This window comes from Corvus hawaiiensis, chromosome 5 (genome assembly GCF_020740725.1).
Source record: "Corvus hawaiiensis isolate bCorHaw1 chromosome 5, bCorHaw1.pri.cur, whole genome shotgun sequence".
NCBI lineage: Eukaryota > Metazoa > Chordata > Aves > Passeriformes > Corvidae > Corvus > Corvus hawaiiensis.
The window spans coordinates 74,431,755-74,458,760 of NC_063217.1; the positions used below are offsets into that span (position 1 = coordinate 74,431,755).

The window sequence follows — 27,006 nt, forward strand, 5'->3', positions numbered from 1 at the left end:
TCGGAAATGGGGAAGAAAGCCTCCCTTTCATGGCAGCTCCAAGCACACTTGAGGAGATAACCCTGTTTGTCTTCGCCGGAAAGGCTGACTGAACGCCAGCCTCGCAGGTACAAACTGGTCGGTGCAGTCTCCGGACAAGCAGCTGCACTTTGGGGGGATTCTGGTTTTCAGTGAAATGTCAGTATTTTCTCTGGAAAGAAGCCCACCCTTTTGGCTTATTCCTTACCAAAAGGAATTCAGATGTTTGTAGTGTTTTGCTGAATTATCCCTACTGTATGGGTAAGAACAGGGCTAAGCCTGCTCTGGAGTGCAAATACAATATTTTCCCTTCCATCTTTGGAAATCTGCAGACAAGGCACCCGTGAGCAGTCTATAACTTCCCCCAGGATGCTGGGAGCTTTGCAAGAAGGCTGTGCTTACCCTCCTGCTACTGGCAGGCTGACCAGGGGTAGGGAAGCCCAGTGCACCCGTGGGAAGCCGTGGCAAAGCCCGTGCCTTCTGCAATCGAGCAACAGCTCACCTCAAATTTCAAGGCAGTTGTAAGACTCAGCACTGCCACGGGAGGGTATGAATGGGGCTGTTTTCATATCTGCCATGCAAATGTCTGTTAGCACAGCAATGTTATCCGTTGTTATCCGCAAACAGCAGGATTTTATCCGCCGGCCTCCCTCTCTGATCATGGAAAATGTATACACAGGATAGCCGAAGGAACTTGAGCCGACAGCCAGCCACTCCCCGTGAAACCACATACTGCAGGAATGAGAAAATGAGCTCACCAGGCACCAAAAAGTCAGCACCCAGGGAAATTCCAGCGTTTGGTAATGGCTTGGGAAGATCAGCCCCTGCAAACTCAAATGCTGTGTGGAGCTGACCTGCAAAGCAGCTGTGAGAGAAAGAGAGAGATCAGCCAGAGAATGACTAAGAGAGGTGAAAGAAAGAAATTATGTGCTCTTCTGTCAGCCCATGAAAGCACAGCAACAGGCATTAGCTGCAGATATGCAGCCATGGAGAGGCATGGAAGCACTTCACAGGGAAAGCAAGGAATGCACCAACAAAACTTCACAGAGGAGTCCCCAAGGCAGGCGGGGAGAAAAGAGGGTCTCCAAAGGGAGACTCCTGGCTGGACTGAGATATTTCAGCGTCTGAAATATCCAGAAGAAACATTTGCAAGCTGTGAGCCATCCAAAGCAATGGGATATGAAGATAAAGCAGAGAGAATCTAAGGGCTAAAATCACATAAACTCGATGAAAGCAGTTCCAGCATGTTGGAGTCTGGAGGGATAGGAGGCAAAGCTTCTTCATGAACTTCCCCCCTGCTCTCTTGTGCACATATCCACAAAGCGCAGTCTGAAATTCCCCAGTACTGAGCATCAGCTGGGAATGTTTCCTGGGCTCTCCCACTGGAAATGAAAATCTAAATAAAGGGGGAAATCCCTCTAGTTGCTGTGGACATGGTGCCTGCTCCAAAGCTGCTGAATGGAATGGAAAACCTTATGCTGAGCACCTGTAGCTCCCCTCAGTTATGATTGCTCTGCACAGCACTTACAATTCCATTTCTAATTAAGAGCCATGAACCAGACTCCGAATCAGATGGCGTCAATCAGTATAATTCCCTTTTTCCTCTGTCTCTGGTGGTGCTGGAAGAGAAAATCCCTGTGCTGTTCTTGCAAGTGCCAGGTGTCCCAGTCACAAGAAAGAGCTGCACCTGGCTGCAGACACAACCCCCAAGAGCTGTGCTGGGCTATGGGGCAACAAAAATGGACCAATGGGCTCAGAGTTCAATCCTCCTTCTCACAGGGACTCCCTGTCAGGTCAAGGCATTGGACCTTGGCGTGCGATTGTAACTACAGCTGGTCAAAAATTTACTGCAGACGCTGGTTCTGTTCAATGAAATACCTGCAGGAAGCATCTACTGATTCACTCACGCGGTTAAAAATAAATTGAACTGTTTTCAGGTTTTTTGGAATGAAATGAGAATCCTCCAGATCAGCCTCTCACATGAATGATTTGTTTATTTTCTTTTTTTTTCACTGAATCCACTATTTCAGACCTTCCGTCTTTCATTCACTGGGTTTTTTTACAACCCTCTGGCTGTCAGTTTCTCCCCCACAACCTCTACTTATTTTATTCTTTTTCTAAGCCCTCTTATCTTCAAGAAAGGATGCATTTTAAAAATAAAACAGACTTTTATTGTAGGAACTTAAATTTTAGACATTATCATGAGTGAGTAAGTTGAAGCAAATTTGCTCTTTTTCCTACCTGGGTTGGTTGTGCAATGCTAACAATTATTCCGAGAACTCAGAATTTTATAATCTCTCAGACACACTCTGGTTTGGCCCTCCACCTTGGGTAAACACATGGCGTGTGTACAGTACTTTGGATTCACTTAATAAGCCAATGGATGTCACTGTTGCTCTACACAAACCAAAATGGGAAAGCAGAGAAACATAATTAAACCAAAATAAAGTTACAGGAGAGAGTTCTCTAACCTGGTGTGTGCTGGTTACACTGGGCAATTCCTTCAGGGGCTTCCTAAGTGCATGTCTAAGGTATCCCAGTGTAACTACAGAGATAAGGTCAGGCTAACAGCTGGGTATAAAAAAGGAGTGCTTCAGAAAGGTTCCTAAAAAGGAACCTTATGGTCCCTGCCACTTAACCCCTTCATTTGCAGCCTCCCCCGAACCTCAGCAGCCAGAAGAGTTTGTTGATGAGTTTCCTGGGAAGGACCCACCCTTGTGCAGCAGGATGCTCCAGGCTGGGACAAAGTAGGTCACCAGGAGGCTCCTTCAGCCATGGCCAGAGCTGCAGCTGCCGCATTTCTAGGTCAGTGCTCACTCCTGCTTTAATGGGTTGATAAAGGCTTAAGAAACAAGTGGAGGTTTTGGTTGCACTCCTGTGTGCCAGGCAGCAACTCAACATCTCATGAGAGGTGCTGTCACTTGAGAATTGCTGCTGCAATGAGGGGTAGTTTACACTGAATTACTGGCACAGCTCAGGGAAACCAGGAGAGAAAGGCAGGGTCACCAGAGCACAGAAAATACTGCCCAAAAGTAGAGATAAAAGTTTAGAATGCTGTGACGGAAAATGAAGAAAAATGCTTCAAAAGGTATGAGGAGTGTGAAGCTTCTGACCCTGGTCTAGTTCTGTCAAAATCTGGGAACTGTCCCTCACATACATGGACTCTGCCTCTGTGACAAGAGCTCAAGGCAACTGGAATTTGTTTCCTGAAAGAAAGAATATTATTTGATCAATTGGGAAAGAAAATGCCTAAGGCTGGCCCAAATTTAATATATTTGGATCTAAAATACACTTGGGATAAGTGTAGTTATCCCAAAGTGTTGGTAAGAAGAGTAATTCCATTCCTTGCGCATGCTGTTTAGCAAGTAGCCACTATGCAAACCAATAAAGCCAAAAAAGGAACCTCAAATGCCAATCATTTAGCACTGGGAGCTACACAGAACCACTGGACCACACTGCTCCCACCAAGCAAGGAACTCAGCCTGAGACATTGTCAAGATGCTGATGAAATAAATGAATTTGTTATCCTATGAGATCCCTCAGGAAGATCTCCGAGCCCTGTCTCAGAACGTGCCGAGCTCACTGAAGTCTCTCCCAAGAACCAGAAGCCTGTGAGTTGCCTAATTGCACCACCTAGGAAGGAGCCTGTGGTAAAGCCCGTGTCAGGCACAGCTGTAGTTACTGTTCGTGCCTGCTCTGAGGACATGGGGCTGTTCCACACAACCACGGCTCTGTCTGCTCTGCCCTGTCATTAGTCCTCTAAGAGACATCACACCAAAGCCTTCCTGCAATGAGAGCTGCACCTACCAGATGTGTAAAGGCACACTTAAATTAACCTTTATTTTTTTAACTTTCAAAACCTGCAGACTAAATGTTTAAGTGCCTGCATTCCCTTTTACAGTTGGATAAAGTTTTGCTTCCCCTGTAGGAAGCAAGTCACTACCTACAAGTCAACCGGTCTCAAAAAACCTTCCTCCCTGTTTACATGCAGCAGTTCCGTCTACTTTTTCCAGAAGTTTTGCAATGGCACTTTTGGAACTGCCCCTTTCCCACGTGCTATCCAGCCTCGTGGTCCAACAGCTGTGGCAGAGGCAAAAGCCCAGGAAGCCACTCAACATCGTAACTCTGATCTGTGATACTGTGATGTTGCTCATCCTGTGCTGACGTCAATTAAACCCTTGTTATCTTCCATCACTAAGACAAATTCTGGTTTATTTACATTGGAAGAGGCCAAGTAGAGGAATTTGCACTTAACACTTACTGAGTAAATAGCAAAAGAGAAACACTTGAGTCTCTAAGTGGTAGAGAATGACATAACCTAGAGCTGGGAGAAACAGGTAAAAACTAAAATCTTAGACATCTAAATTAAAATGCCTCAATATAAGTAAGTCTGTACTGCAGCTCATGATAATTTTCTTGGGATTGTCATGGATACTAAGTACTTCTGAAAAGCCAAGCCAGGTATATCTTAATTCCCAAACATGTGGACTGCAAGGAAAGTAATCACTTGAACAGTGATGTTTTCAGGAATTGCACAGTAATTCAAGGCTACATGACAACAGACCTCTAAGAGAGGCATCATTTAATGGCTGAAAACAAGCCCGTGCCCTCAATCTGCTCTAAAGGAGAGAGTCCACCCCGCCAAAACCCTGGAGCAGTTTGCACTAAGTATGGTGCCACTGGTGGGCACAGTGCCCTGGCAGAAAAGGAAGGTGTCCTGTAATTTTATAAGGTCAAGATTAAATTATAAGATACTCTGTTGCTATAAAACAAGGCTGCTCCACACCTGGTATCATTAGGCCCTAACTCCTGCTGGGTGAAAATCCACAGTGCCACCACGGTTCTGCGCTCATGCAAAGGCAAAGAAGTTGTTTTCTAGAATTGGATCACAAGGATTGAAAACTCAGTATTGGATCTGGAAAACAGATCTCTCTGCAGCCTTTAGTACTTCAACTAACTCCTGAATCTCACCCCCAGCCCCTGGATAAACACACCAGCAGAAAAGGAGCAAATATCATACACTTGATAGGGGTGGTGACCAAACACACAAACCGAGTGCAGGCAGGACTTGTCTGAGTGCCACAGTGCCACCTGTGATTAAGCCCCCAGGTGATACGATGCTGTTCTGATCAGCTTGTCATCATCTAAACATCAGAAACACAGATTCTCACAATATGGAGCCCACACAGCGCAAAGCAGCCAGCAGAGCAGCCTGATGACAGCAGCATGCCCAGGCTGGGGCAGGATGGCACTGCCTCACAGCTAAATGCCATCTCCTGCGCCCAGCTGGTTGTGTCAGCACAAGAGATCCAGCTGTGCTCACCATACAGGTTCATGCCTACGAGAACAAGCAAATGACACCACACAGAACGGGAGGTGACAGCAAAGTGCAACGTCCCAGCTCACCGAGTCTCCGAGCATCCCATCCCTCACCAAAGCAGGCAGACAAAACAAGCAGCAGTGAGTTGCTTTCAACTGTTACCAAAGGGAGCCGAAGTTTTCCCAATAGGTGAGGAAGCAAAAGGACCAGGTGCCCAAGTGGGGCATGCAGTGCCACACCGACGTCCCCGATCCCGCGGAGCCGGGTACGCACCGTTGGGATGCACTCCAGAGAGCCAGGATCTTCTTCAGGGCGTGCAGGTGGGCCTGCATGGGGAGCACTGCCAGGAGCCCGCTCCCAGCCTTCACCAGCAGCGCTGCAGCTTGTGCTGGGCAAGGTGAGGCAGTGCATGGGGAGCCAGGCCAGGGGCAGGAAGGGGAAGGAGCCAGCCCCACTCACCCTTTTAACAGGCAGGCAGGAATAATGACAGAGCTGCGCTCGCCAGCAGCCAGCCAGCCATGGCTTTGGAGTAATTGCCCTTGCTGCAGGCACCAAGCTGATGAGACAAGAACACAGCAGAGCCAGGTGACTAAACCAGGGCAGGAACAGCAGAAGACATAAGAGGAGGGAGAAGGTGCCTAGTTGTTACCCCCCAGAAAAGCACTGCCATCACTCTGAAGCTAAGGCAGGACCCCATGTTTTAGTGATCCTGACTTGTCCAAGCTCAAACACACCAGCACTGCCTCAAAGGTTCACACAAAGGAGTGATGGCTTAGCCCAGCCTCATCCAACACTTATTCCAGAGCCTGAAATGTTCTTAGAACTGTAAAAGCTCCTATCCCAGTGTCACAGTGGAGTCACAGTGGAGTCACAGTGGAGCCACAGCTCCTTGGGAAAGGATAATAAAAAGAAGCCGAGGCAATGTCAGAGGTTCTTCCTTCATTCCTGGCTTCGATCATTTCCCTGTGTGATCTTCAAGACCCATGAACAGAGCTCAGAAACAAATTTTATTGCCAGAGTCACAGCCACACCTAGGGGTGCTCTCAGCCCAGCCCTTACGTCAGAACCGTGGTTGGGTAACAGCCTAATCTCTCCTGGCTCAGACACTGCCTCTTCAGACACTGCCTTTCCTCCTCCAGCAATGAGAACGAGTTCTGGGAAAGTCCTGTGCTTCCTGGTATGGAGTGATACTGCAGGGCTGACTGGGGAAACACTGGTGTCACGTGCATCCCTCTTCCTCCTCTGCTGCTGCTGCTTCTCCTCTGCCCCAGGGGAAAAGGGATGAAAAAGGAGCTGTAGGATGAAATTAATACGGAAACCCCAAAAGAAATGAGAGAAACCACAAAGAAATGCAGAGAAAGGCAGACAAGGGAATCCTTAGAGAAAAGGTCACCTAACAGAATCACACAGGATAACCTTTCTGTGCATATTTGGTGCCATCCTATCAAATTAACCACATACTGTCTCATAGAGGGTACATTAAAACATTGATTAAAAGGATTTCATACCTTATTATATTCTGAACGATAATGCCTCATTTGGGCATATCTTGTACCCATCCACATTAAGTTAAATAAGGGCATTTTTGCCCCACTCCCCATTTCCGATCCTGGAGGAAGCAGGAATTACTTGACCTGTCATACAGATAGTGAAGCTGAAGCACTGCTAAATTTATAGATAAAGATCTTTAAAAAGCAGGTGCCTAAATTCATGGTCTGAGTTTCCAAAGCAGAGAGCAGTTTGCAGCCCCCAGTGACTTCAAAGAGTGTCTCAGCCATTCACACAAGTTTTGGAAAAGGGTGAAAAAAGATAAGGATCCCTTTTGATGAAAAGCTTGTGAATCAGGGTTGGGAAGGGAAACAGGGTTAAGCAAAGTGAAGGCACATCACAGGCTCAGCTCCACTGCCCTGGTACAGTGTGTGTTTGCTAAATTTATGGTTATTTTCCCATCCCCATGCAAGGAGGCTGTGTCTACTCACAGTAACAGGAGATCAGACTACCTCCAACTTCATTAACCATGTGCCGAAATCCAGCATGTTTTCTTTAAACAGAATACATGCAGCAGGGCAGTGCTCCCTCTTTGATCTTCAACCTGCTCCTTCCGGGATCACTTTGGATGTTGAACTCCTCCGCATGTCCCAGAGAACATGTCACCATAAAACAGGAGGACCAGAAACAAGGAAAGTACAAATAATCCCACTCCCAAACCAATATATTCAGTCCACATCTCTAATTACAGACAGCCAGGACAGATCTATAAAGCCTTGTGCTGGAGACAGGAATGTTTTTAATTACACATGGTCCCTAGACTTCCAGGTAGCCAACTGCTCTCTCCAATCAGCCTGGTATGGTTTTTCCCTCCTCCCCGAATACATCTCCGAAGCTGCTAATGCTGAAAGCAGGATGGATTAAAGATCCCTGTGGATGCCAACCATGACCTTGTTAATACTTCACAAGATGCTTTGCTGGATGGGCTCTCCATATTGCTAAAGAAAAATGAACATCCTTATAATACAACTTCTCACTCAGTCAACCTACATGCAAAGTCATTTACTCAGATGAAAAACCGTATTTTCCCTTCCTTTCATGTTGTGAAAGGGCACAAAGTTTCCCATCTAACATTCCACCTCCTTCCACCAGCAGCACAGTAAAATTCCCATTCTTTGAAGGCAAATTGATTTCTAAAAAGAGGGCATGAAGGCAACTTGGCATTCATCACTTCCACGACACAACACAAGGAAGCACCTGTACTTAGGTTAGCCTGAAGTGCACGCCCAGGGGCCTTGCTTAAAGCAGGCCTGGGATTCCTTATGCAAGTATTCACACATAACTGGTGTTCAATTAAAACCCTGTCTGTTAATTTGGCATAGTATTAGCTATGACCTTCCTGTTTCCTCATGGCAGAGATGCTGCAGAACGACTTTCGGCCGTGCTGGCAGGAGATGCCAGTGGGCTGAGAAGGTTCAAGAAAGGCCAAGTCATTGTGTATGATGGGAGTCTGGCTGCTAAATGATCCCATTCCAAAGCTTTCATGTTTCTAAGAGGAAACGAAATTTCAAGCTAAAAAGTAAATGCTTTGTTCTGAGCAGACAACGATGATTATCTTCATGAGGAATGCCAGTGCCACCCAACCTCTGCCACGGATCTGGGAATTGACACCACAGCATCCTGTGCAGGTTGCTCAGTTACCAGGTTTGGTCAGGCAAGACCCCTCAGGATGGAAACGGTGTTGGGCTTTTTTATTAAAGCTTGGACATGTGACTGAATATTTCCAAAGTTCAAATCTGAAACTTTTTAATCTCTGCCAGAAGTGATGCTGGTCTTGTGAGCTGGGCCGGGAGCAGAGATGCAGCATGTCATCACCACGAGAAATGTAGTAAAAACTAAATAAATTGACTGAGAGTGTTCGGAGTGGCCTGCGTCTCTCTTTGCAAAGGCCAGACAGACAAGGTTTTATTATTCTCTGCATACACTGTAGCAAGGGAAACACAATCATTTCCCATGTACTCGAAAGTAAATGAGAACAGAATCAGACTCCACAGTAATTGAGAACTGGTAGTGAACTTGCTCTGTAAGTCTCTCTAGGCCCCAAGCCACCCATCATGCAGACAGTATTAATTTTAAGGGGATAAATAATGCAGAGCAAAGAAAAAAAATCCCACACAGTCAACCCACAACATTCCAGAGCTATTTACTGTGTGGGTTTTTTTGTCATTTTACAGGTTTTTTAACAGTTTTAAACACTGTCCTCTCAATTCATTCGTTTGGTCTCCTATAGTGAATAACAGGAGGTTTTACAAGACCAGCAAACACTCCGCTATTATATTATTTTAACCCCAGCTGTAGCAGTGGTGATCTGTGACAGTTTGATAGCTGCTGTATATACAGAGCTGGGGCTTGGATTTTTTTTCTTTCCTCTTTTTTTCCCCCTTTTGATGAGAGCTGGGGGCAAGCCATGGCAGACAATCTTGTAATGTGCCGATTTGTTCTGCTGGCATCTCTCACCCTCAGCTTGTCACATGTACTTTTCAGCATGCACTAAAAACCTAATCAAAACAATCCTGCAGCGTGAAAGGTGCAGGCAGCGACTTTCTGACACTTGTCAGGAATTGCCATCACTGGGAATTCTCATGCCCCACCACCCACCCTGAGTAACCTTCATAACAAAACAGGGCTCAATGCCTTCAGAAATGATTCAGGTCAGAGCAAATGTTGCTCATGTTTTATCGCCCGGGAAACTCAGAAACTTTCCAAGAATGAAGTTATGGGAGCGGGGAGGCCGGGGAGCTCTGATGGACTGTCTCCCGTAGACAAGGAGGCCTCAGTGTCAAAGCAGCACGTCCAAGAGCAGGGAGAGTGGGGAGGAAAGTGCCCTGAGAACCTGCAGGACACTGCTTACAAACAGGTGGCTGAATGCTAAAGAAAGACACACAGAGAGAACAAGCAGCAAGACACCGGCATGAATGGAATATATTTTACAGCCTGGCATGAGGAATTTAAGGAATTAAGACGGTTCTTTTTTGTTTCCCAGCTTAGCAGAAATATTCAGGCTTTAATTATCATTTGTCTTGCTGATGGAACATAAATCCCTAAGAATCCCCTTCTGGGGCACTCTGCAGTCTTTGACTTACCTGACACTCAGAAAGAATTTGATTTTGTGCTTGACATCACTGTCAGCAAAGAAGAGAAACCGGCGTTGGAGGTTTTAGCCTCCTTTGTTGATCTTGGTTTACACAGTTTGAGGACTTCAGGCAGATTGGCATTAAACAAAAAAGTCCAATGTGCTTTTGCCCTAAATTCCAGGGTGCTGGTCTGTGACAGGACTGCTGGCAGTGACCCCTCTCCCTTCCTCCAGCACATGGCCTCTCACCCCTCTATCCAAGGGCTTGATCGTGCAAGGCTGCGCCCGCTGTCCCCACGCCAGCACCAGGGTAATCCAGAGCATTTCAGTGCAACTACTCACACTCCTAAAGCTGATCACGACCTGAAAAGCTTTGCTGGATCAAACCAGAATATTTGGCACTGGGTAATTCGGGAACCACTTCTTTTGGTGAATCATATTCTATGAGCCCTTTTTCTTGAGCAGCCCAGCAAACATCCCCAGTAAGAGATAAACACAATGAAACCATGATGGGAGCAATTGCCAGAGTCCGGGACAGGTCAGAGCTAGGCTGAAGCGTAAATCATGAATTTTTGGCTTGCCTTTGCCTATATCAGTACTTGTGAGTAAAGGAAGCCTCCTGACCCCCAGGCCTGGAGCAGCTCACTGAACTGCTGGGGACTCACCACAGAATGTTGCAGGTCTGAGCCCAAGGTGAGCATTGACATCTTCAAAACTCTGTAGCTTGGGTTTCAAGGAAAATCTCCTTCTAATTCACCTTTGTTTCTGTTAGAGCCCAAAAGGGTTTAAAGACAATGCCAGGTGAAAGATCTGCAGGGAGTTAAAGCCCTACTGACAGCCTGACTTTAATCCACAGTGGTGCAGGATGTGTTTGGGTCTTTGCCCTGGAGCTCTGGCTATTCCAGCTACATCCCAGGAGCTGTATTCCGCCCCATTTGCTCAGGCTGTTTCCTCCACTGGAGTCACAGGAATGTGACTGAGAATAAATCTATCAGCTAGAGAGAAACCTTCTCTTTACATCTCTAAGGCCTGATGGAGTTTGAGCACAGGATTTAAAGCAGCTCATTCTGTTGTTCCTGTGCCCTCTGGCAATCGACATTGAATGCAGGAGCCAGGTTTTATAGCATAAACAAAGCAGCTTACTAAACAATTGAGCTGACAAACTGGTTGGAAAGGTTGTGTTTCCAATCTGGCAAAGAGGCAAGCTGGTCCCTTAACCTCGGGAACAAATCCTGCCCCTTCTTTTAGGGAACACATCCCCACCGCCTTCCTGTCCTGTCCTTGTGTCAGGTGATAAAGGCAGGTGAGCAGTACTGTTAGAGATCAGGCCCTAATCAGGAATCCTGCTTGGCCTAACTTTAAAACATGCAGGTTAGCGGACAAGCCAAGGCTTTTTTGTTGCTGTTTTTTCAATGCATGAGTGTAACATGTGGGGACAGTTCCCAAGGATCCTCTTTCCAGTCTCTATCTCATTCCCCTCTCTTTCTCTAGAAGAAGGAACTAGCAAAATGTTGGGTATCTGCCTAGAGGAGAAGGAGAAGAACCAGGGGCAGAGCTCAGGAACTGGGAAGAGCAGGACAGCTGCACATCATCACAGTGAAATCTTCCTAAAGGTAACCAGTGTATTCCTTTCCTGGAATACTGTTGTAAACTTGACTCATTCCTGCCTTATGGAAGCATCACCACGTACCATGTCCCTCCAGCATGAACTGTGATTGCCCTGTTTGCCAGCATGCAATCCCAGCAGCTGTTACACTGCGCTCTTCATTTCCCTGGGGGGAAGCTGGAATGGCAGTGACACTGAAAAATAAAAATCTTCACAACAAGCAAATTTGATCCTCAGTGAATTCACCTTGGAACACTAGCCCCTAAGAGCAAAGGTGGGTAAGGAACTTGAAATGTGACAGCATGAACTTCAAGCTGGCAGAAGATTTAAACCAGAGTCATTTTCATTAAAAAGATAAGATCCTTCTGAATTCTTAGGCAGCTTATGGTAGCTAGGAACCCTTATTAATTCTTTAAAAAAGCCATTTGTTAAAAACTCTCATTCACCCCCCCACCACCCCCTTTCATCTGGGGTGAGCCAGATGAAAGATGTCTGCCTGTTAAGCTCCCTAACAGAAAATATGTTAATGACTTTGAAATTAAAGAAAGATCCTCTTACATACACCTTAACAGTGAAAAAATAACGCTCAGCTCTTAGGCCTTTTCTTTAGGCAAAGGTGAAGCACAGCTCCAGTGCCACCCTGGAGGTGAGTGCAGAGCTGGGAGTGCAGTGGGATCTCCCATGTCTGGACTACTGCAGAGGAAGGCTGCAAGGTTCAGTGACACCACCTCTGACCAGCACAGGACTGCAGCTACTGGTGTTTGTCACCCACCAGCACACTTTGCAAAATGTTGGTTTTCAGAACTGGTCTCATAGCAAATGTCACTAATAAAAGAAATGTTCACAGGCAATACACTCTGTCAGCAGTAAACACTGACCTGCTGAATCAGCCCTGAAGATTTCCGTAATGCCCCCCGGGCTGATGCCGACTGCCTGATGCCATACCTCGAGATTCCCACTGCCTGAGGGCCTGGCTTGGCTGTTGCTCTGCTTTTATGGCAGCAAGCACTGCTGGTTCCTAACCCACCTGTTTGTATGAAGTACAACCACGTAGATAACAACAAGCAATAATTCTAAGCCAGAGTCCTGATTCCTGGATCTATCACACTCCTCTGCAGGGAATTGTTTGGGTTACTTGTAAAATGTTTGGTCTTAATCCCCTCACTCCAGCACTGCAGGACTAGACCTGATCCAAAACACCCACGGGACAGGAACTAGCTCACAAAGTTGACCAAGCTGTTTGTAAAAAAAGACTTAGGACATTGCAAAGGAGTTGCTCCAGCCCGCCACCTGCTAAAACCGAAATTTGGGATCACTGATTAATGCCAAGCACAGCTGACACTGCTGGACCAGTGTCCATTATCTGACTGCCCGTCCCTCAGAGGCTCTGACAAAACTGGGACAAGAAACAAAGCACCTTTCACCCCAGAGCATGTTGTGGGTCACAAGGTCATAAGACACAGCTCAAATTAACATTTTGTCTGCTGCTAAAAGGTTCAGGGCCCTGGAAAATAGTGCTCTGCTCATCTCCCAGATCAATGCTGGGAAGAACAAAAAGGAGTGTGGGCAGCACTTGGCAGGCAGCTCAGGTCTGCAAGCTTTACTCACACAAGCGATCCTTACTGTCTGATTAGTCGCACTGCAGCCATGAGGGAGGGAGCATCCATGTAATCCTGCAGAGGGAGAAGAGCCCTTAGCCATGGAAACTGTGCTGAGACAGGCATGGGGGCATTTTATTAGACACTTCTCCCGTTGGGACTTTGCCACATTTCCCAGTCCATCCCTTTGTTTTTCCTTTCTTTTCCTCTAGGATTTGATCTTGTCAGAGAGGCAAAAGCACTTGGAAAGGTTTCCTGATGGCCCACACACATCACAGGCTGGATGTGCTGTGTAGCAATGTCATCATACAATCATTTAACTTGGAAAAGACCTCCAGGATCATCAAGTCCAACCTTTGACTGATCACCCCCTTATCAACTAATCCATAGCACTGAGTGTCACATCCAGTTGCTTCTTGACTTCACCACTTCCCTGGGTAGCCCATTCCAATGCTTGACAACCCTTTCAGGGAAGAAATTCTTCCTGATGCCCAGGCTCTGGCTGTTCAGTTCTGTTCAAGCTGCACCACCACTCACAGGGTCAGTCCAGCACCTCCTGCTGCCTTCCTAAACAGCACAGAGAGGAGAAGAGGCTCTTGCTTCCCTACTTCTGTCGACAGACACATCTGAGATGCAGCTTGCCTTTAGTGACTTGCTGGCCTTGTGTATGTAAATCACCTAATGAACAAAATACCCCAAGAGACAAATGGACAGTTTGGAGAGAAAAACCCAACTCCACATTGTTCCTCACTGGTTTTGTCCCAGCACAGCTCCTTTTTGGTTTACTCTGAAGCAATATCTGTGCCCACACCCATTCCCACACCAGGAGCTGTAAAATAGCTTCCAGCCCCTTGGCTTATGATTTATCTTCAACTGCAAAGAAAGATATAAAGGAAGGTACAAAGCTGAGTTTCTCTGGGTTCTTCTCTGCAGCAGGACTGCTTTATGGTACCTCCTTTATGGTTCTTTGTCATGTGTTCCTTATTCCTGGGGAACCCCATGAGACCTGCACTCAGAAGTGCTGCAGAATCCTCAGGAACAGCGAAATGCTGGAACTAAAAGCGATCTTCATCAGAGATCCCCCATTAAGCAGCAAAACTTTCAGCCAATGGCCTACTGGGATGACAGGAGCAGACCACTGTCCTATATATTCTCACACTTAGGGAGAGCTACAAGCACCTGGGGTCTCTATTATCCGTACTTTCAGAGGCACTGGGATTACAAGCCACATTTGTAGTGCTCATGGTGCCAGCCCCATCCCAAAGAGAGAACAACCACTCAGCCACTGAGGCAGAGGCAAAGCAGGAAGATGAAGGAATACTCTGGGCCTGTGAGCAGAGCCCTGTCTTCCGAGCCCTGCATGGGATGGACAATGATGAAGAATCTGTTCCTCCTTTTAGCTACCAAAGGCTCATTCTTGGGTTTCTGTGGCTGAGGAAGGCGATACTTTCTTTTCTAAGACGCAGTTCTCACCATCTACTTAGCAGGAAAATCTGGCTGTGGTTACAGCAACCAAAAGTACAAAGACATTCCTCTGAAAATTAGAGAGAAAGACCTTATAGTTTTCTTTTAATTGCCATTTCATACCTTCAGCGGTGCAGTGTATTTTGCAAAGTGCCCCGCACATGACAATTAAGCCTTACAACATCCCTCACCTTAGGAAGGGCTGTCACACGTACTGCCTGGACAGAGAAATGGAAATACACAGCAGTAAACACCTTGCCTCTCATCCCACAGTGAGTATGTGGCACAGGCAGAAATGAAACGCAGCCATCCTGGCCCTCTAATAGTTGCACACCTACTAATCAGGCTTTACACATGTAACTACAGGCTTTTATTTTAATGTCGTCTATGAGGAAAGAAGGATACTGTTGATTTTTTAACAGCAGATATTAATCATCCTTTCCTTAATCTTCCAAGGGGATTAAACAGTGAGGAATAATACTAGCTGCCTCACCCCCAAATTTAAATGTTGAGTGCTGCCAGTTTGTATTTTTCTTTGCCTGTAAACATTCCCCTGAGCAGTTGTTGTGTCTGTGCAGAGCACAAGGTCTAACACTGTACACAGGTCTTATTGAAGGGCCCCGTTTCAGACACACCAAAATGCCTCTTGTCTTCCACGGTGCAGATAGGAGTGCAAAAAGATGACAGCTTGGCTCTGGATAGATGGATCAGGATGGATGCTTCCCCTCAGCCACTCACTCAGGCTAGGCTTAACCTTCACACCCTGCCATAAAAGGCAGCACAGACCTTCTTAAAACAATCCAGGGAATTCTACCCTTCCCACACAGACACGACCACCTCTCCTGCCTGATAAATTGGCACCTCACTTCAGCTTGTGCTTATGTCTAATAAATACCCAGGGCTGAAGTTGCTGGGATTTGTTTATGGAGGGGTAAGGTCACTCACTGCCTTGATTCCAGGCCTGGAGCAACATCACTTGCTCATGTCCTTAATGACATCATGAAGCTTGTGCCTTTAAAAGACTTCTTAAGAGCAGCAGGAAAAAGAAATGCCTGGGAGGTTCCAAAAACTCATGTCTGAAGGTTTAATAGGTTGATTTATGGGTCTGGGTCTCTCCCACTGCAGCTCTAAGTAAATGTTCAGTTAGGATTTTGTGAAGGGCCGGTGATCATTTCCTGCTTTGTCAGCTTTACTAAATGGAGCCACCACTGTTCCCCTTCCAGAAACAAGGCCTCTCTGATAAGAATAACTTGAAAAACAAGAGCAGTTCAAATTCCAATAGCACTAATCCATCATTAAGCCCAAACTCCTTTTCATTTTAAAAAGCCTATGCCAGACAAGGAAGACAGAGCTAAAAAGCATGGAATAAAAGTGCTTGGATCCTGAACGAAGCACAAATGTGCTATATTCGCACTTGGTCAGGGAAAAGGTCAGCTTCTTACCCGGCAGTCTGCAGAAGAACAAGGCAGGGGATTTCTCAGGTGTGCTCGCAGCTGAGGATGAACCTCAGCCCTTCTGAGGATTTAGCATGTGGAAGTGGCAAAATGCCTTGTGCTCTCTACGAGTTCATAGCTCTATTTCCACAGCGTGATTATGTGTGACCCATGAATAAAACTTTTCCTACCCTCAGCTGGACATAATATATGGGAGGCACATCCTGGCATGGGACAATCATAGTAAACCAAATGACAAGTGGGCCCCAAGCTTTACCCCATCAAAGGGAGGGCTGGGAAGTGTCACAACCAAGCCTGTGTGGATTTTGCGCAAGGTCTTCTTGCACAAAAGCCATTTTTTAAAATGTCACAGGGAACCTCAAGCGTCCTGGAATTTACCAGCATCATCCAGAGGCACTTAGATGTGTAAATAAAGTAGCTGTGCACTTAGTCCTGGCTCCCAGCATGTAACCCCTGTGTAGGAACAAATGTTGTCAGCTCCGATAAGGACATGGGCTGGTTACACAAAGGTGAGTGGCCTCACAGACACATGCTATGAACCAAAGGAACTTCACATGGTTTAAGGGCACTATTCTGGTATATCAGTGGATAATCCAAGCCTAAAGCAATCCAAATCTACCATAATCCAAGGAGTTTTGGTGTGGATACACTGGGTGCATGCATGGGTCTTTGCAGGACACCTCATGTTGACTTTTAAGAATTCCTGCTTGGAATGCGTCATGTTTAGTGCTCACCATGCTGAGATGACCAGGCCAACATGTGGCCTCTAAAACCCAGATGTGAAATTAAGCAAGTACTCCTCTACGAATGCCTGAAGAAGCTGCATATCCCAACCAAATCAGGAAAACCACAGCTGAAGTGATGCCAACAGAGCATTCAAAATACAAAAAGATAAATAACCTGAAGGACAAGTGACCACAGGTAAAAGAGGTGTGAAAAAGGCATGGGAAAAGGTACAGAGCAAGCTGGTGAGCTGTTGCTAACCTTTCCAAAGAGAAATCACTCTAACTAAATTAATAAAAAACCCCACATCTTTTCCTCTGATGCCAAAATATCCAAGAAACAAAAATGATACTTGGGCTTTCCTGGCAGCACCTGAAAGGCCCCATCACACAGCTCTCCTCAAGGTGCTCCAGGGGAACTGGAAAAGCAGCAAAGAAATGGCAAGATGAAATCAAAAGCTGAGAATTATTCACACTAAATCGTCTCCCTTCAGTTGTCACTCCCAACCTCCTGCTCCAGCAAAGCAGAGTCAAAAACTGCCCTGGAAACAAACCCCTCCTTTTGTTCTCTAAAGACTAGAAGTCTTTTTATATTTAAATGAAAATCTGTCAAACTAATTATGTGAATATGTAATGGTCTCATTTTGTACTCATTAGAGAACATGGTAATGGCCATAAATTCCTCTGACGGAGCGTGTATGTGTGAACATCAATGTCTGGTAACGTCTCATAACCTTCAGGCTGGACCACGGCTTTTGTCTCCGGGTTAGACCTCATGAGACAAACAAAAGCCCCAGTATTGCTTAAATTAGATGCAAAGTGCTGTGTTACAGCAATATGATAAGCATGATTCTTGTGCACACAAACAGCCCAGGGGAGCGCAGGGACAGTTCCCACCGTGACAGAGACGTGGCCCCCGTGTCGGTCGGTGACGCCGGGCATTGTCCTGGGCCATGTACAATTTTCTGCTTCAGGATAAATAGGCAGTACAGCTGTTGCCGTGGATTGCTCTGAATGTCCTGTCAGGAGAGTTTCAATGGGATGTGGCATTCCTGGCATTTTTTTGTGCTTTTGATATCCATAGATAAAGGGAAGAAAAAGAAATAAATATGGACAAGCAGCACTGAAATAAATGTGTATATATTATGTCTTATTTATAATTCACATTCTTTTTTCACTTATTTCTGTTTATCCTCACACACTGATAGTGGGTAACTTTTGAAATAAAACTGGGTTGGCATTAAAATGGATCCCAGTCTGAATTAAACAGATGCAAGGAAAAAATCAGCATCAAAGACCATCCAATGCAACATGTTGGAGCTGAGTCAGAAAATACTGAAGAACACTGATGATTGCGGAGACCTGTTGCAGTGTAGGAACAGCAACAACAGCAGCTACACTTTATAGGGAGATGTGGGCTCCTGGGCAGGGTGAGCCAGAGGACTCAGACTGTCTGAGCAGACTCAAGTCTGCATTCCTAGTTTTGTTTTAAAATGTTATTCTGAATGGTACCAAGAACAAAACTCGTGATAAACACTGAACAGAATGAGATTGAACCTCAACAGCCCTCAGCCATCTACAGCCTTCCTTTGCTGATCCCACTGTCCAAAACCAAAGCAACCCAACTCAGCTTCTTTCCCTTCCAGCTGGGGGATTGTGGGAGCAACCGTGCCTGGATCAAGGATCTTATTCTACATTCATTACAACAGCTTTCAAGTAGTCCATACAGCAAAGACACAACCTGATGCTAACTAAGGTACAGTTAAATTGAGCCAGAGTTTGTGTCTGCTCAGTGAAGCTCAGAACATCCATCCACAGGTGGCTTTTGCTCTTAGCTTTTTCCAGCCGAAAAGCCAACTGCCTCGTGCCTGTAGTTGAGGCTGGCTACTCACAGTCCCCTGTCCCCAGCAGCTGTGCAAGAGTTCCTGGGGAGGGAGAAGAGGCTAAAGATGAAGGCAGCGTTGCAGAACCCATAAGAATACCCATACTGGCTCACTGAAGAACTAAACATGACTAAAGACACCGAGTGCTTGATTTTAATTGCTGTTTTCTCCACCCCACTCCCCATGGTTTTTGGTGGGTCATTTACTGGGAAGGATGGCTGCAAAGAGCATGGTTATGACTGAGTAAGCTCCTGATTAAAGCCCAAATCTCTGGTTGCAGCAGCATTGCCGTTTTCCCTGAATGAGATCAAAAGTAAGAGATAAAACATATGAGGAGGTGAAAGGCTAATGGCTCCTGAAAATAGTTTGGTGGTGATAGGACTGAGATTATTTCTTCGAACAACATTTCTCTCATTAAAAGCAGGTAGGTATCAGATTTTAATGACTTGTTTTTTCCCATCTGGGTAGGGCCAGAAAGACTTTACTCCCCTGTTCTCCACAGCCGTCTTTCAGAAGAAATGCTTTACCTGCCTTCTTATCATGGTTAAATGATACCTGTGCTTGAAAGCAGGATTTCTACCCTTCCCTACAACCTTAGGCAAATATACCTGGTTCTCAGAGAGCTGACAGGAAGGCAAACCCCCTACTGCAAACTGACAGCTGTCAAGTGATAATAAATACCTGTAATAGGGAGAGTTTTATCCCTCCTCCCTGTACATATCAGCTTTCACTGAAATTATACCCTGCTCCCTGTGATCAAGCCACTGTAGCTGTGTGCCCAGCTTCAAACACAGCTCTGAGCACTGGGGGAAAAACTGCTGGGTTTCCTCCCCTCTCCTCCTTCATGACATCTCTTTGCAAAGGGCATGAAACCTTCCCAGTTCCCTGATTCCCTCTTGTCCATGGGGGCTTCTCTGCAAATTTCGGTATTTATTGCATGCTGTTAGGCACAGAATTAACATACTAAAAAGTACTAAAGAAACCAATATATTGTTTGAGAAAGTTAAATACCCCTAACTTCTGAATGTCTCATGTCAAACTTCTTGAAACTCCCATGTAAATTTACAACTTACAATTCCTCATCTTAAGGGAGTTCAAATACTTTAAAAAAAAATCACTTTGCTGAGTCACAGCAAGAGGTTGAGCAATTTGCGGGAATGAGGCCTCAGTTGCTTGACAGCAGGAAAAAAAAGGTTAAGGTGCGAGGAGAAGAGAAATCTGCATTTCAGAAGGGAATTTCCAGGGGAAAGAAAGGAGTAAAACTATTCAGACAGACTGACAGACAGTCTGTTCCTGCCCCTGCCTACTGAAAAAAGGCTCTTTCAGCACTAGCCCTTCCCTGTGGCACGCCGCCTCACGCTGGTGTCCTTAGGAGACAGAGTTCTTATGAGGCAAAATCTTCCCTGGAATAAAAGTTGGCATCTCTCAGTACCACCAGTGATGCTGTAACCTCAGAGAATCTGGTCCCACCACTTCATGATGCAGCAAAGCCCCTCAGCCACAACAGAGGAGCTTTGGAGCCGGAAGAAAACGATGGGCACAACAAGTCAGTACACTGGGATTATTTACACCTGTTATAACCTTGGCATTCGTAATAATAAGGCAGAAGGGGTCTTTGTTTTATTGAGGACAATCAAGTGGCTGCACATCCACTGGAGGCTTTACTGACCTCATGGCAAATGTAGGTTCACACTTGATTTGAATAGAAAAAAGATTTTGGCAATTAACAATGAATTACACACATAGGCTCATGTCCCAGCGCAGAAAAGAAAACGCCTCCCCAAACCAAACACAAGCTGAGCTCTAAAAGACCCTTTCTCCTTCAGCACGCATCACTCTGGAGCAGGAATCCCAGCCCCGTTCCCGCTTATTCATGAGTGTGCGCATGCAGGAGCGGGGAAGAGAGCCGGGAAGAATTTCTTTACGAAAAAAAGCAGCGGCCCCATTCCTGAGCCACTGTTGCTATGGGCCCGCGGGGCTCACAACAGATGGCAGGAGAGCCATCCCTTCGCCCGGCTCTGAAGCTGTCCACTCAAGCATGCCATTCGCATTCCCCACATTCCGCCGGGACGTGGCCCCGGCGCAGGGCGGCCGGTCCCCGGGACACCGCGCCGCCCTCTCCTGTCCCCGAGGTGCCCGCGCTGAGCCGCGAGGCCGCGATGTGAGGAGCAGCGGGACGACAAACCGTGTCGGGATACAGGATTTTGCCACTTTCTCTTCTGAGGGTTTGAATGACTGGGAGAATGTGGTTTGCTAACCGGAGACTCAGTCCTGGACGCTGCCCGTTTCTGCGTCCTTGTAGTGGTCTGAATGCGAGTGAGAAAACAGCCCTGCAAGGCCTGATCCAGACCAGGGCTGTGCATCTTCCTGCTGCCTGGATGGAGGAGGCAGCAGCCTTCAGGATAAGGGCTTGAGGTGGGGAAGGCTGGCCGAGGCAGAGACGTCCTCTTTGCTGCAAAGACATCACCGCATCCTAAACACAGTTCAGAGCCAAGGCCGAAAAGGATTCACTGTCCAGCAGGGTTACAAACAGCTGAAAAGTGTGAGAGAAAGTGAGCAGAGAGAAAACAATGTAAAGATGGACTAAGGGAAGTGACAGGTGGGGAAAAGCGCCATTTAAGCAGCACAGATGTCCAGGTGTATAGAAAAGGGACACCAAATGCAGCAGCCGAAGACTTCAGGTACAGGATTCTGCCTTGCTGCTCCATCTAGGCTGGAGGTGGGCAAGAATACCTGCAAGAGCCCCCAAAATATGCAAAACCTTGTTAAGGGTTGAACTCCCCATTCCTGCGAAGTTCACGGTCCCAGACTTCCTCTTTGTGCCCTGCAAACCCTGCCTGGGAACCAAAGTGTGCCTCTGAATCCCAGCATCGCGCTCTGAGCTCCCAGGCACAGGCAGGCTAAGGAAAAGGCAATCCACCGGCGCTCCCGTTGGACACTTAATGGCAGCGTTCTGGTCTCCTACACCCAAACAACAGCCGGGCTGGCTCTGCAGTGAGGAATTTGAATGTGATTTGCCTGTCGCTTGCTGATCACACGGAACGGGGCTCTCGGGGGCTTATTTGCATTTGGCTGCTGGAGTCACTGGGTTTTCCTTTTTTTGGGGGGTGTTACAGCAAGGATGATGGAGACAAAGGGGCAGATGCTGTGGGCTGGCCGTGTGCAGCTGGCCATCGCATTGTGCTGAGCCGCAGGGCTGCTCCGAGGCAGCCTGGGAAATGTGCTTCTTGCTCCCAGGCAGGCTCAGCCCAAATCCAGCGCCACTCTCCTTTAGGGATGGGACTCGCCTGACCCTCCCAAATGCCATTCTCCCAAAGCACCGGGGGGATATTGTTATTTTCTAGTTTGTTTTATTTCCAATACAGACATGGAGGAAGCCTTAAGTTGGAGGAAGGAATCTGACTTTTGCTAAAAGTCATTTGGGTGGCTGCATGTGCAGTCTTTTCTGTGCAGGCATGCAGGAAATTTTCCCTCCCTCTCACACACACAATGCTTTAGATTTGGTATTTATGAGCTTAAGTTAGAAATAAAGGAGGAATGAAGTTTCCAGGTGGCTCTTTCTTTCTTTAATCTTTTCTATGTTTCTCCCTCCTTGTCTTTTCTATCAGTCTTTAATCAAATTCCTGCTGTTACTTTTATTGAACAAAGGAGATGCTGGCACAGACCTGAAGTGCCTCTGTACATGGGTTGCCCTCTAACAGCCAAGTTGCTACGATTTATTACTAAATGGTCCCTGCAGGCTGTAATTTATGAAAGGCAGAAAGAAACGTCCAAGCTTTGGCAACTGAGGTAAATGCTAATATCTGGTAATTCTTCAGCCACTTGGGTTTCTATGAGGTATTGCCTTTAGCCCTTTGAAGGCATCCAAAAGACTTCTCTTTAACAGAATATAAAGCACACCAGAGAAAACAGCAGCATCAGCCCAAGATGAATTTTTCAATTTGCTTGAAGGGGGCAACCACCAAAACTCTTTAGTTCAGGCATCTCTTCAAATTTCAGACGGGAGGTTCCTCTCGCTGCTGCAGCCTGGGAATATGGTCATCCCTGTAGGCATCAGGCCAGGCTGCAGGGTGATGGGATTTGTGCTGTAAAACAACCTCTTCCTTCATGCTCTGGATCCTGGTCAGCTCTGCTGCCTCAGGAATCTTTGGGGATACTCCCATGCCCACTAGTTTGGCCCCAGTGTTCCACTAGCACCACTACAACTTCCTTTGACCTGCACTAACAACTTTCCCTAACCAGACTGGATCACCACAGTTTAGAAGAAAAACCAGTTACAATTTCCATTGAAGTGCACAGCTAAAGCTCTGGCCCATAGTCAAAGATAAAATAACCCCAAACAAACTTCAAGTTAAAAATATCCTAATAGCAATGAAGCAGCTAATGAGTTTAAAGATTAGTTAATGGGTTTACTAAAGGAGTTCATGCGTCAGGAAATAATCAAAATCAGAGTTCAGTGAACTTAGTTTTATGATTCATGACCAATCTAAAAGGGCGGATAGGTGTGTGTACAATATACGACAGGTCTTCAAGGAATGTAAATTTGTGCAGGTCCAACTGGAGCTACACTGATTGCCAGCACCGGAGCTGTACTGATCGCCATCTCTCGTGAACCAGCCTCTTTCACATTCTCTCTCTGCTCCCTGCAATGTTGCCTTATTGACCAAACAAGAGCATATCCCAGATTATGGGGCTGGCCCATCTCCGTCGAACAGTGACGTAAAGCGTTAGCCTGGTTTGACACCCACTTTAAATGACACTCAACTTATAAAAGGTGAGGGCCAAAATGAGCGCCACGAACTTGAGCAGAGACTCTTCCAGACCATAAAACTGCAAACTGCACCCTACAAATCATGGTGCGGACGTGAGTCAGATCCCCTGCTCACGAAGACTCAGCGTCCCAAGTGCATGGCATTATTATTACCCTTGGACACCGAGGGCGGGGATGGCCCTAAACATGCTGTACAGCTCTGGTGGCTCTCCCAAGTTCACCTCTCCTGTGAGCTTCTGGCACTTTTCTAGCCTCAAGTCTGTGAGATTTGCTTACATTGCCCAACAGCCTCCCAGTGACAGACCCCGAGCGCCGGCGCAGCACCGGCTCCCCGTTTGCTGCGAGCTCGCTTGAAACAGAAAAATCCCCCCCGGCACTGCATGAACACTCATTTGCTCTGAAGTTTACGATGCTCGTGACGTTTGGGACCGAGAGAGTCCTTAAGACTCCCGCCCTCCGTCTCCCACAGCCCCGCGGCGCGGTCCAGCTGCCGCCCCCGGCACGAAGCCGCGCCTGGCCGGCTGTGCCGTGGCTGAGGGAGATGCCGCTTACCTTGGGAGCCACCAGAGCCAGCCTCAGGTATTCCCATCCTCGCGCCGGAGGCAGCCTGCCCGTGGGGAGCGCGGCGCTGGGAGCAGGGAATGGCAGCACCGCCTCGGAGCGCGGCGCCGCGGGCAGAGCGACTGCGATAACGAGTTGCAGATACAGGTGCTGTGCAGAGAGGCACCTCGGCACCAATCCCACAGTAAAAAGCAGGAGGTTCGCTCAGCACAGGCAGCTCAGATTACTGCCCTCCTACCCAGCAGTCGTCAGCGGGCCTGACAGACAGGAGCAGAGACCGTGAGGAAAGGGGGAATGTGCTGAGTGAAAGTGCCAGTCAGCTCTGTCCCGGCTCCCCGCAGATTTGGGCTTGGTCCCTCTTATAATTAACACTGGTCTTTGCGGGGAGAGAGGGGAAAAGAAACCATATCCAAGAAAGCAGTGTTTTCAGCCAGCCAGGACTCAAAGTTCACCCCCCAAACTGCAACTGAAAAATGTAATTGGGAGGTAAGGGTGGGGGATAGAAACGGTGGAGGAGAGGTGTAGCAAGGTCCCTGTTGCTCACTGGCCCCTATGGGGGGGCTCGACAATGGACTGCAGGGCTGAAAAAGATGCCATAGGAGAAGGCTGTGGACACTGGATGAAGTCCATGGAAATAATCCCAGAAAAGCACATGGCCCTCAACCCACTGGACCCATCCTGCTACAGAGGAAGTCAGCCTAATGCAGCCAGGCAGGTTCAGGCACTCTCTACCCAGCCAGGCTGCCTTAACACCCAAGAGAAAGCTGAAAACGTACATCAAAAATACATTACTTATATTAAATTAACATGCTTTTCCTACCGGGAGCAAAATGGTTCATTTCAGGCCAAACAGAACATAAAATTGCATTTCCATTTAACCCTAACTAGTTCTCTTTCCAGCCCAGCTGTAAAGTCAAAAACATTCACTATCTCCCCATACTTTTCACCACAATTTTCTCTACTCCAGTGTCCCCTTGACTTCAAGTAAAGAGAATACATCATCCTCTTCCATGCAGTTACCTTCTTGAATACCTCCACGCACCCCCTGACATTTCACCTGACAAGAGTAATCATTTTTAAAAGCCTGGTAAACACAAAAGCCTAAGCGGTAACTCTGAGCTAACTGTCTCTTTTCACCTTCCTAAAGACGTATTTTTTCACCACTATTTCTGATTTTAATTTCCTTACACATTCTGAATAGAAAAAAGTTATGGTGTATTATGCAGGTATAACCTACCTAAAAATGTTTTACATACATGCACTGAAAATCAGAAATCAGCCCTGCCTCCCTTCTAATGCCAAAGTCAAACAGGCAGGAAGCTGAAGAAAGGGGGATTGGAAAAAAAAAAGTTCTATATTCTTTGTCCATCTGTGTTTGGGTGAGTTAGGCAAAAGAACAATGAAGAGCAGACACTGCATAGACAGTATCAAATGGTCTTTTATATGCACAACTCCTCCTGTGTGTAGCACAGGGCAGCCTGACTGAGATATTTCATGTATCCAGCCATAAGGGAGAAACAATGCCAAGGGATTTGGATGACCTGTACAAGCCCATTCATAAAAAACGTAAAGGAGTTACAGTAATCACTACACCCTAACATCTGTTTTGCTGAAGTAAATCCAGGCAAACACAATTTATATCAGTAGGATTACATCAGTGTTCATTAACCTCTCCCGACCTCACCTCCCTTTCAGAGGAAACCTTGGATCAAGCAGGAAAAGCAAGGAAAAGATTTTGTGAAATGATTCTATATTAGTAGCTGAGCAACTAAATATTTAAGCTGGCTCTGACTGTGTACACATATACACCTGTACACATCAGTGCCACCCAGCCAAGAAATCCCTTATAAATCTATATTTATAGTCAGCTCCTGGGATTAACGCCATGCAACTGCAGCTCCTCACAGCAGGGATGATGAAATGCAGCTATTCTCAGCTTTCCCTGCAGCTGCCCAGTGAAGGTGTCACCCTGCACCCCTCTGCACCTGCACAGGTAACCAGAACCCCTCTCCAGTCCAAGTATTTGCCCTGTGGACTAAAGGTCACCCCACACACCATCCCAGATAGTGAATGATGCACAGAGGGCTGGGAGAACATATGCTTTTTTGTCTGAGTTTTCATACTATTGTGATCTGATCCAGCTCCAACCTAATCGTCGGGAAATTCCAAAAGAAGGAGACTCACGCTGTAAAAAGTACTTTGTGCGGCGCTGGCAGAGATTTCCCAACTCTTCCAGAGTCGCTTGCTGTCAAATCCAACCCCAGGTTGATTATTGACTGAAGAAGGCAAACTAATCCACAGGCACTGGGTGAGAGGAGCAGCTAATTGGAATGGCAGTGGCTGGAAATTCCTGGGTTCCTAATGCAGCTTCAGATGAGGGGTCTGTCTGTAACATCCCAGAGACAATAACACATCATGGTGGCTGGCATTTATTTTTTTCTGAGGCATTTTCCCACTGTCCTTATCAGTGGCCTAAAATTTTCTTTTATTCAAAAATTGTATCCTCACATTTATTACTCCCTGTGGTAAATTTCCTAAAAGCCTGTCGGTCCTGAGCTGTAGCTAATTAAATCCTAGACAGTAAGGATTTGCCAGTGATTTAAAAATTAAATTCTGTTCATCTCTCAGCTGTCTGTCCCTTCCTAATGAGACAGGAACTGCAAACATTTTGATGAATGCATGGAAAACTCCTCTATGAAAATACTGGTACTTGAGATATTGAAGACTGACCAGTTTGATCCAAGACACAAGGAAATTTCAAAGCACAGAGTGTACAGCCCTTGGAAATCCCATCCAAATGGTGGGCAAGGCCCCTAATAAGCTGTGGCTGGTCACACCCATTGGCATCACATGAGGAGCTGCAGGCTCCAACCAAAGGCTCATTTTTTTGGCGTTAAAAAGATGCACTTTAAAAGAGCTGAGACACAAGGAGACATGAGCAGGGGGCATGCTGAAAAGCTGAAGAGGAGTTCACAACAAACATAAAAC

General features: G+C 46.6%; 1 protein-coding gene across 3 annotated transcripts in view; it reads right to left on the reverse strand.

Moving 5' to 3' along the window:
- The window catches only part of SHROOM3 (shroom family member 3), a 116,539-nt gene that overhangs the window by 46,812 nt on the left and 42,721 nt on the right, over window positions 1–27,006 (reverse strand). Inside the window, exon 1 of one of the 3 annotated variants that reach the window (XM_048304800.1) lies at window positions 5,612–5,773. The exons of the other annotated variants lie outside the window; for them this stretch is intronic. Within the exon in view, the coding sequence (XP_048160757.1) occupies window positions 5,612–5,670 (59 nt within the window). The 5' untranslated portion in view covers window positions 5,671–5,773. Of the gene's footprint in view, window positions 1–5,611; window positions 5,774–27,006 lie in introns of those variants that run through there. 3 annotated transcript variants of the gene reach the window in all.